Here is a 10,930-nt window from a genome sequence, read left to right on the forward strand (position 1 = left end):
TTTTTTCCTTGACCACTTTTATCATTAGGATGTGGATTTTTGTTGTTTTCCAAGTTCTGGTGGTTACTTGTAATCTTGTTATTTTTATAATAATTATGATAACCTCCACGACCTCGGTTAGACTATTGACTATTATGATTATATGAGTTGCATTTACTTCAGGGAATATACTAGAACCGGTCGAGATTGATTGATAATTTTTCATCAATAACTCATTGTTTTGTTTAGCCACAAGAAGACATGAGATTAATTCATATTTATTTTAAACATTTCTCATTATATTGCTACTGCAGGAGCATGTTAGTAGTATGAAAACTAGAGAAAGTTTTCTCTAGCGTTGTTTTTCATAATGAAAATAGAAATCAAAATAAAGACTTGTAATGTAAGGAATTGTTAGTTAAGAAATTCCATAAAATAAGTTGTAAGCATTGTACATGTAAAATTATAAAAAAAAAAATACATACCTGAAAATGACAAGAACAATAAGGAGTTAGAGCTCTATGGTAGAGTCGTGCTGATAACGTGTTATAAAATATGATCAAATAACAATATAAATTATAGAGTAAAAAACGAAATAAGAGTAGAGAGAACTTTTATTTCAATACTTGTGATGAAATCATTAAACTTTATAATACATAACATTCACTATTTATACTAAACAAAGAAGATGAAAGGTGATGTATGATATGAATGCTCATTATAGTGGTGCATAACTACACTCATAAAACTCATAATAATATTTACTATAATGTTCACTAATTATGGAGAGTAATGAGAAAATATGGAGAATCCAATAATCATTAACTAAATAATAATTGATAACAATAACGACTTTATTTATTTATGATTTTATGTCATTTGCCCTACTATACATGATTTTAATTTAGCAATGATGAAAAAGAAACTCTACTTTTCCGGCCCAATAACGGTCCAGCCCATGTCGTATTTCAAAACGTAATCGTGTCACATTTTCACTTTAATGGCGGCAATTCTTTCCCGCTCCCCGAAAAGTTCCCCCTAAATTTTAACCCTAACTCCGATTCTCGATCAGATAATCTTCTTCTCCCCCAACTGTCTCTCTAAAACCTCACAGTAGATACAAAAAAAGCTAACTTTGAAAATGTTCTATTCGCACAATCTACTTGCAAGAAAAGGTCCATTGGGCACGGTGTGGTGCGCTGCCCATCTCCAAAACAAGCTCAAGAAATCCAACTATATCACCGTTAATATCCCCTCTACTGTTGGTTCGTTCTTGATTTCAACTTTTCTTTCTGTTTAATCTGCAACTTATGTTATATTTTATGGTAGAAAGTTGCGTAATTTAGTATTTTATTTCGGGTTTCTTTATCGGTTAGTGTTGCTGAACATTTTGTTTTCTTCTTTCAATTGGATGTAACCTCCTTCTCATTGTACTTAGGGTCTCTTAAACTATGGCCTATTTTGTGTTTCAGTTATCTTTAGAAACATTTTTTTTATTTGCACAAAAAATCTCAAGGACGCACAGCTGTTATCTGGTTATGGGCTTCCTGCCTGTAATTTTATCTTTTGAAATATACATACATAGTTAAATACAATAACTTTCTGTCAAGATCACATGAGCTTCCATGCTCAGATGTTGAATCATTATATATTGCCTACATTTTTTTTTCTGATGTATCAATTTAACATGTTTTTGTAGAGCAAATAATGAATCCACAAGTACCAATTGCATTAAGAATGTCTGGTCATCTCCTGCTTGGTGTTGTTCGGATATATTCAAAGAAAGTCGAGTATCTCCAGCATGACTGTAATGTCCTACGTATAGACATAAGCAAGGTCTATGCAAATGCAGACATTAATCTGCCAGAAGACGCCAATCAAGCAAAATTTGATTCCATCACATTGCCTGATAGATTTGATCTCGACTTAATGGATATTGATGACTATGATCCATTTGGGTACGAGCTGCATATTTTCTTTAGAATGAAATCAGTGTCATTTTGATGATTTACGACATAGTTTTTACTTTTTTTTTAAAAATAAATTTGTAGGTCCCCCGACACCCATTTAAGGGGCCATGAAGATATTACACTCTCAGGTAATGTTATGATTGTGAGATTGAATACAATTTCTGAAAGTTTATGTCAAAATATTTAGCTTATCCCCATAAAACATTCCCTGTACCAATATCAGAAAATAGAGATCAAATTCCTTCAGGATACATTGTGATTTCATTTGGCGAGGTAAGTGTGAAAGCTGTATTTTACTATGACATTTATGTCTTTTTCTCAAAAACCTAACATCAGATACCGATGCTTTTGTAGGATGCCTCCAGCAATCCATCTCTCTCTGGGAATGATTCACAGTCAAGAGGGATGCCAGTTGTCGAAAGGTATGCTTATGATATAAATTACTTCCAACAAAAAAAAGTTGTCATTTAGATTTAATCAAGCTACTTTTTAGTGCCAATGTGGTATGATTTTTTTTCATAGTATAGTTTTTGCATATTTAATGTTTGCAGTGCTATTCCTGAAACTCCACCTGTAAGAATTACTACTACTGGTTTTCAAGACCCTGGTCCTAGTCATCAAGGGCAAAGTAGTGAGAGGTTCAGCAATGAGAATGAGAATGATAGAGCTTCACCTGAAGTGATACGTGATGCTATTCATAATAATGATTATTTTCATATGAGTCCGCCAAGTCATCTAAGTCTTCCAGACAGGGTGGAACCAGACCCAGAGTTGGTGAATGAGATAGAGATATCAAATCAAAGCGCTTTACCTACATTAACACCAACAATGGATGAAACTGATGGACTCTTTGTGCCACCTCACCAAACTCCACCGCGAGATTCAACTTCAACGCATTCAGAGCCAGTCAATCATAACTTCGACCCACCTGTCTTGTATGGTGAGTAGGCTTTTTAATTAATTATTTATTGGCAATTACAAAAAAAACATTAACCACTAATACTTTATTAATTATTTATTTATGTTAAAATGGTTAATTTACAGTATTACTGGTAAATTTGATATAATAAACTTATAGATGAATCCTGAGATAAGAGGTAACAAGGTTAGTTTGGAAAAATGTTTCAAACTATTATGGTTTGAAATTCTTAGTGGTTAAATCACAAACTTGCCCAATGCCTAGTGGTTATGTTCGTAGTTTGCTCTTAAAAAACTCTTTTTCCAGCTTAGAATACAAAAAACACAACATAAATTCATCATTTTTTTTTGATTTAGCCACTTCAATTATTATCATTATAGTTAAGTGGCTAAATCAATAAAAAGTAATAGGTCAATAGCTAAATTTATGAAATAGTGAAAGCGTGTTGTGCTTTTCTCATGTATTTAGCCATACATAAAATTAAAATCAAATAAACCAACTTTATTATTATTATTATTTTTTTCTAAACCGTCAAGAAATATATAATGGTTTAAATCACTACATGAAATAGTTAAGTGTAAAATGATTAAAATATAACTTCTTTTCGGTATATTGTCCTAAAATGGTTTTCTAAATAGCCTAGGAAAAGTGGCTGAATGAATAAAATGATGAAACTTGAAAGTGCAATTGTTTCTCTGTTTTTTGTTGTACATAAATATGCAAGACCTGACTTATAAGTGTGTGCAGAGGTAGCACCATCTCCATCGGTTGAGCCTGAGCCAGCTCTTGTAGCCAATCAGCCAAGAGCAAAACGGAGAAAGATAAAATATGATGAAGCTATAGTCTTAACTAATGAGTATGGAATCTTTTCTATCTACATTTCATGTAAAAAACACTAATATATATATGTTTATGGTGTTTGATGAGATGGTTATATGGTTAATTTAGGTTCATGGAAAAATCTTTAAAAGATCACAGCAACTTGTTACGGAAAAGAAAAGGAGTCGCCTGCTCTTCCTTGGATGTTGGGAGGGTAAACAATATCCGTAAAAAGGAAAAAGTCTTGTTTGAACCTGTATTTACTGGTTAGTAGTGATTTTGTAGTGATTTTTTTTATTTAAAAAAAATATTATTTAATAAAACATGCATGCATGGTACAGGGCTGTCTGATAAACTTTGTAAACTTTTTGATGGTGCCCACATGTCATCAAGAGCTCATCAGATTCGCATTGAAGAAGAAGCTGAGATGGAAATCGAACATCAACATCATCAACCTGAGAATGTGGGCTCAAGAGCTCATCAGATTCACATTGAAGAAGAAAATGATATGGAAATCGAACATCAACGTGAGAATGTGGGCCCTGGCCCCAGTGCTGTCAATGTGATACCAACATATTCCCCGGATCATAATAATTATACATCATTCTCTTCTCCACCTCCAACGGACGAATATACCCCTGCCATGACTGATGTAGGAGGGTCCAGATCATATCCTGTTCAGACAACAATAGGGTCCACACCAGACCCCACATCATCTACTGGATCTTTTCTATCTGATGTTGAAACGCCTGCCACATTCTTCCAAGATCATCATGGCTTTGACAACACTGGAGCTCTATCTGATATTCCTGAGATTGATGATGCTGGAGTAAGTTTCTTTGCTCAAATTTAATCTTTCAAATACCATCAATTGTGTTGTTTTAAAAAAAAATTGGGTTAAATGCAGGATATAGCAATGCACATCTTCTTTAATGTTTTTATAACAGTGTTCTACTTTTATTTCTACATATTACAGTATTGTACTAGAAAAATTCAGAGTGATTATACCAATGTCATTGCAATACAAAGCAATCTTCATTGCTATAACTGGACTGATTTTTCATTTTATAACATGCTTTTTTGGCTAGTTCTTTCAAAGTAATATGCTTGAATAGTTGAATAAGATTTTTTTTAAAGCATGACACTGTAATAAAAAGTAACTGAAAGACCCTTTTACTTGGTTGAGCATTTGAAACTCACTACTACTACATTTCTATTTCAGGAGTTGGCCTTTATTGAAGAGGATGGTGGTTCACCAATGAGTAAGTGTAGTTTTTAGCATTGCATTGTTTATATTTTGTTTTCATCAGAGCAGTTTTTTTTGATCTATATTGACATGATTTTGTTTGTGGTTTGAAGATCAGTTTCTTCACAACCAACATCACTTGTATTTGTACATACATTGTTAGTATTTTCCTGAAAGCTAAATGCAAGATATAGCAACATGCTTTCACCCATCAGACTTCATTTTTTTTTTTCTTATTAAGACACTGCACTTAAAAAAATCCAACAAATTATAGCATTGTGATTTTAGCTTTTTTTCTTTTCATATTATTATACTTTGAATTTTTTTTTTCTCTTATAGCAGTAAAAATTGTTCTCCATGTGTATGTCATTGCTATAATTGGGTAGGTTATTCAAATTACAATGCTGTAATGTAATAGGAAAAAAAAGTAAAAAAAGTTAAAGATTCTATAACATGCAATTAATAGAAGTACATTGCTATTTTCTTTGTTTGACTTAAAATTCAGCATACAACATGTTTCTATAATGTCTCACTCACCATGATTTACAGGTTTAAGGGGTACCCCTCAATCAGATTACTCATCTGCTAGACAAAGATCACCACCAGAAATTGGTTCATTGCAAGCAAGAACTAGGTAATTAATGCTCTTGAACATAAATAAATTTATACTGTTTAAGTTTTTATTTATTTAATTAATTTGGTGATGGTGGTTCAGAGCTGTGGCACAATATATAAAGGAAAAGTCATCAGCCACCCCTTCTTCTTCTTCTACACTACAGAATGCAGGATCTGTTAGTTTGAACACCATTCTTGAAGGAAAAAGAAGAAAAGTATGTGCTCGAATGTTTTATGAGACACTGGTAAGTTTCTTTTATTTTTATTTTTGCTAACTTGTGTATATATTTGTTGACTTTGAAAATCGGATGACTTTTTGAAGCATTGTGTTTAGTACTTAAAAATTCACTAAGTTTAAATCGTTTAATAAGGAAGGAATAACACAAGAAATAACAACTTGCTTTCATTTGTTTGTGTGTTATTGCATTTTACTTTCATTTATCTACTTTTTTTTCTTTTTCAACAAGACACTCTTTGAAGATTCTACAAAAATATAGCATTATACTTTTACATTTTTCTTTTCCTTATTAAGACATACTTTGGAAAATGTAGCATATAGTTGCAGTAGAATTACTTTGTATTTGGACCACATTGCAGTTATCATGATAGTTTTTTGAAGTACAATAGTGTAATAAGAATAAATAAAAGTAGGATGTAGGTCATATCATACTGAAGGTGACCTCTAAGTTTGAGAAAATTCAAACTTTTTTGTTTGATTGTTTTGGAATTTTTAAACCATGAATGATTCAGGTCTTGAAGAGCTGTGATCTTGTTGAAGTAAAGCAAGATGAACCATATGGTGATATCATTCTGAAGGTGACCTCTAAGCTTGCAAAGCATCAGTTTTCCAACTAAATAAGCTCCAAGGCTATGGGTGCATATATTGGTAAGATATTTGTATTCTACAGTTGTATTTAAAGTTGTTGAATGCAACCACTAGCAATATACTTTGATTTTTTTTTTTTTTTTTTTTTTTTTTTAAATCATTTCTTATTAAAACCATATTAATGAATTTGATTTCTTTTTATTTTTTACAAATTTTCTAAAACCAACATCTTGTGTTTTGATATTGCAGTTGATTTGAATCATCCATCTGTGTAAAGTTTGGATGGATGATTACTGGAGGAAGACTGATGTGATCAAGTTAAGTTATTGTCTTCTACAGTTTGCTCAATAATTCTGCTGTTCTTCCTCCATTTTGGTTTTTACGTTTTGTTGAACTCTTTGGAAGCAATTTAATTTATTTTTTGGTGTAGGGTATTTGGGTTTTTAGCTGAACTTAAGTTGCAGGATAGCTACCTAATGTTTAACTTTATTTGTAAATTTTATGAATGATAAATTATCAAGGTTTTGTGGGATTTTGAAGCTTTGTTTCATAAGATATTTTCCCTGTTACTGGAATGCCTAGATGAGAGTGTTTAGTTTTTTAGACTAGCTTAAGATTATGAAACTTAAATTTAACATTTATATTGGTTTATGGCATGATGCTTCTGTTTTTAGTTGTCTAGTGTATTTTTTTTTTTAAAATTTATTACAAATACTTGTAAATGTGCAAGTTTTTTGTTACCCCTTAAGGAACTTGTTGCACAAATACCTCAACATGGCTGTTTGGTTCATTGTTCTCGGATTTTGCCCAAAATCCAGGTTTTGTTTGTTCCCTAAAAGAATATAATAAAATGTGTTAAACTTTGTATATTGTGCATTGTCGTGGGATTGTTAACAAAAAATGATGAAAACTTGTCCTATACAAAAAGGTAAAACAAGGTGTGGGACAGAAGACTTGTTCTTGATATCCTCAACAACCTTTAAATATTTATTGATGGACATCCTCCCAGTGAATCGAAACCGAGAGTTCTCAGAAAAATTACCTGTACCAATCTTGGTGCAAACTTCGGCGCATTAATAAAATCACTATAAGTTTATCAATACAGGGTTGAATCCAAACCCACATTAGGTTATCTTAGAAATTTCATCTTCATCAATCTGTGTGTGATATCCTTTGTATTTACAAAAAACACTACATACATCGGCAGGCAAAGAAAACATTTTAGTCTCGTAGTTTGGCATGTCACATGTATAGATAAGGATGAAGGGAGTGGTGCCACACTCCCTTTTTTTACCACACCCAAGGGGTGATGTTAAATGGAAAGAAGAGAGAAAGAAGAGAGAGATAGGAGAGAAAGGGAGCGCTTCTAATTCTTACTACACTCTCCAAACCGCACTTCCAAACCACATGGAGGGGATGGTGTTTTAGCGCCACATCAGCTAAAACCGCACCCCACACCCTCCGGTTTAAGAAACTGATCCCGCTAACACCAATCATCAGCGGACAAATGAAACGGATACCGACAGGTTAATAACCATCTTCATCAATTTACCTTTTTATCGTGCTCAATACATTCATTTTTTTCCTGCTATTCAACTCACAATTTACTTTTTAGCCCTCTTTATTTAATAATATTTATCCTAACATTTTAAATTATATAGAAGATTAAATGTCATGTGTTACTTGTTGATTGGATCCGTAATTAGAGATGACAACGAGGGCAGGTATCCATCCCCATCTCCGAATCTTCATTCCAATCACCATCCCCACCCCCAACGAGGATTGGGGATCCCTAGCGGGGAATCGGAGATTTATTTTTATCTTTTAATAAGAAAACTTTTACGTAAAAAAAATCTCTAAATTTCAATTTTACCATCACAAGTTTAAAGATTTTACTAACGTAAAAATATCCGTAGATTGTATAAAAATATAAGCAAAAATTTCTACCAAATTTAAATACATACATGAAAAATCAAGTATAAAACAATTATCAGAGTGATATTTAAGGCAAAATAGATAAATAAAATATAAAAAATATACATGAGTTTAAATTAGATAAAAGGAAAAAAATATATAATTTCAAACAAATAATTATTAATGAGTTAGGTTACTTGGATCAAATTTTATGTATTGTAAATTGTACTGTAAATATATGTTTTATATTATTTTTACATATCAATATATATTGGGGGCGGGTCCAGGATCGGGGATTAGCGGTATCCCCATCTTCATCCCCATCCCCACTTTTTTTATTCGGGGATTCCCTATTCTCAGTCAGAACGGATGTGGGTTTCAGGTTTCCCATCGGGTATGTGGTTTTTTGCCATCCATATCCGTAATATGTAGCCCTAGTATGTATTTTCTATCGATCTGATATATATATATATATATATATATATATATATATATATATATATATATATATATATATATATATATATATATATATATATATATATATATATATATATATATATATATATATATATATATATATATATATATATATATATATATATATATATATATATATATATATATATATATATATAAATCAAACGCTGAAAATTAAATTGTACAAGCTTTTACTGCAATACTTACAATCATTTTATGCATTGAAAATGGTCAACAATGGATAAATCTAACTAATCCCATAAAAAATCCTAAAATTAACCACGTTTATAGAAAATTAAGGATGATCAAAGATAGACCATAGTAAACTGAATCGATCAAATTGAGTATCATAATGAATTTTGAAAAATCCTTTTATCTCACCGCCTACAAATAAGATTTATGAAGCCTTTCAATTGTTTTTCTTACTCCCTCAACTGGTGTTTCGGTTGTGGCTGTTGAGAAAACATCTTTTCGCTCTCAGTCTGAGAGTTCTTCGCCGATGATTTCTTCTACTCCTTCATTCTCAAATCCATAGTAAGTTTCTATGGAACCCTTATGTTCTTGCTCCTTTTATAATTTATATGCTCTTTGAAACACTAATCATTCAAAATTGTCCCCTAAAGGAGGCGATTGTTCTTTGTGCTGTGATTTGCAGTATGCATCCAAAGTAATATGATAATTATCTTCTTTTTTTTCTCATCTTCATTTTTTTTTCAAGCCCTAATATCTCTATTGAACTTATTATGTTTAATTTTGTATGCAAGGTTGGGGCAAAACTTTCTTAAGAAACTTTAATTGGTGAGGTGGAAAACTTTAAACTAATGTTACTTTTAATCATGAATACTTTTTATTTGTTTTGGTTCTTTCCACTTTGATTCTTCTATTCATGGATCACTCTTTAATTCAGAGTTTTACATTACTACTTATAAATTGGTTATGATTTGACTGTGACATTATAATTTTCAGGGGGTTTTGAGTTGTTCAAGTTTCAATTGGTTTCATTTTAGGTTGTGTTTGTGAGTGAAATTAATTTTTTTCTTAATCATTTCTTAATTTTCAGGGGGATTTAGATGTTTCCTTAAGTTTTTTTGATGTAGTGTTGGACTTCATATCAGATATCATGAAATCGAAAGGGTGGAATTAGAAAGTCATGATCTCTTGCACAAGCAATACCATAACATGAATTGGTTAGAGTTTACGTAATCATATGAATGGTAAAAATGTTAATAGGTTGCATTGTTGCTCCCAATACAATTTTTGTGGTTTCATATGAATTATGAAATAATTAATTGACTATTTTTTAACCATTTGTCATAGGTTTTTGTATGCGTGTGGATTCCAACTGCATATTATTTTGCATCTAAGTGTGTGCATTCGTTTCTAAAAATAAAATTACCTTTTTTTGAACGGCGAATGCATTAACAAACTAGCAGGAAAAAAAATACAAGAAGTTACAAAGTGCATGCATAGAAAAGAGAGATACACCAATCAAACCAACCAATGGATTTAAACAAGGGCCTATGCTTGATTCAGTTAAAAGCTATTAATTGAATGTTATTCGTCGTATTTAGAGGGGAGCACCTTCTATTGTTGCACACCAAAGAATTCATAGCTTTCCAGATTTACCACCACACCGTGTATAAAAGAGTCATCAAAAGTTTCTTACATTTTTTTTTACCATGAGATAGTGCATTTATGCACTCTAAAAACTCTTCGTAGCAGCTAGGAATCAGCAAAATCACCCCACACCAAGAATAGAACCAAGTCCAAGTTTTAGTAGCAAATGTACAATTGAAAAAAATGTGCTAAACATTTCCCGCACATCATACAAATAGTGGAGTTGAGCATAATTCTTTTATCAACTAAATTACTTGCCTCAAAAGAACTCTCCAAATGAAACAGTTAATTTTAATAGGTAATCACTTTACCCAAAAGAAATCATTCAAAATGTCACCATTATTCATATGATGTGCCACCAAATTCCTCTACGCCTGGACAAAAAACAAACATTTTGAATCAATTTTACACGACCATTTATCCGAACCGTTAGACAAAGTTGAAGCTGCCGCAACAGCCCCACCCTAAGCAGGTCGTCAGACTCTTTACCCTTCCTTAGATATCTTTTCTAACCACCTATAAAAACAACCTCGTTTTCCATTTTC

General features: G+C 31.8%; 1 protein-coding gene across 1 annotated transcript; it reads left to right on the forward strand.

Annotated features, from left to right (window-relative positions):
* The first annotated feature begins 1,014 nt into the window (after positions 1-1,014).
* On the forward strand, positions 1,015-6,927 carry SYN3 (Rad21/Rec8-like family protein). Its single transcript, XM_078993202.1, has 14 exons — positions 1,015-1,244; positions 1,679-1,937; positions 2,031-2,077; positions 2,173-2,222; positions 2,304-2,371; positions 2,501-2,889; positions 3,616-3,724; positions 3,817-3,953; positions 4,029-4,516; positions 4,910-4,949; positions 5,483-5,567; positions 5,649-5,793; positions 6,299-6,434; positions 6,624-6,927. Exons 1-13 carry the CDS (start codon positions 1,121-1,123, stop codon positions 6,401-6,403), a joined length of 2,046 nt encoding a protein of 681 aa, XP_078849328.1. The 5' UTR covers positions 1,015-1,120; the 3' UTR covers positions 6,404-6,434; positions 6,624-6,927.
* The last annotated feature ends 4,003 nt before the right edge of the window (positions 6,928-10,930 follow it).

This window comes from Lactuca saligna, chromosome 1 (assembly GCF_052625555.1).
Source record: "Lactuca saligna cultivar CGN05327 chromosome 1, ASM5262555v1, whole genome shotgun sequence".
NCBI classification, from domain to species: domain Eukaryota; kingdom Viridiplantae; phylum Streptophyta; class Magnoliopsida; order Asterales; family Asteraceae; genus Lactuca; species Lactuca saligna.

Coding starts and splice junctions, on each gene's coding strand:
- SYN3 (XM_078993202.1), top strand. CDS start 1,121: ATGTTCTATTCGCACAATCTACTTGCAAGAAAAGGTCCATTGGGCACG. Junction 1,938..2,030: donor GATGACTATGATCCATTTGG/GTACGAGCTGCA, acceptor ATAAATTTGTAG/GTCCCCCGACACCCATTTAA. Junction 2,890..3,615: donor CGACCCACCTGTCTTGTATG/GTGAGTAGGCTT, acceptor AAGTGTGTGCAG/AGGTAGCACCATCTCCATCG.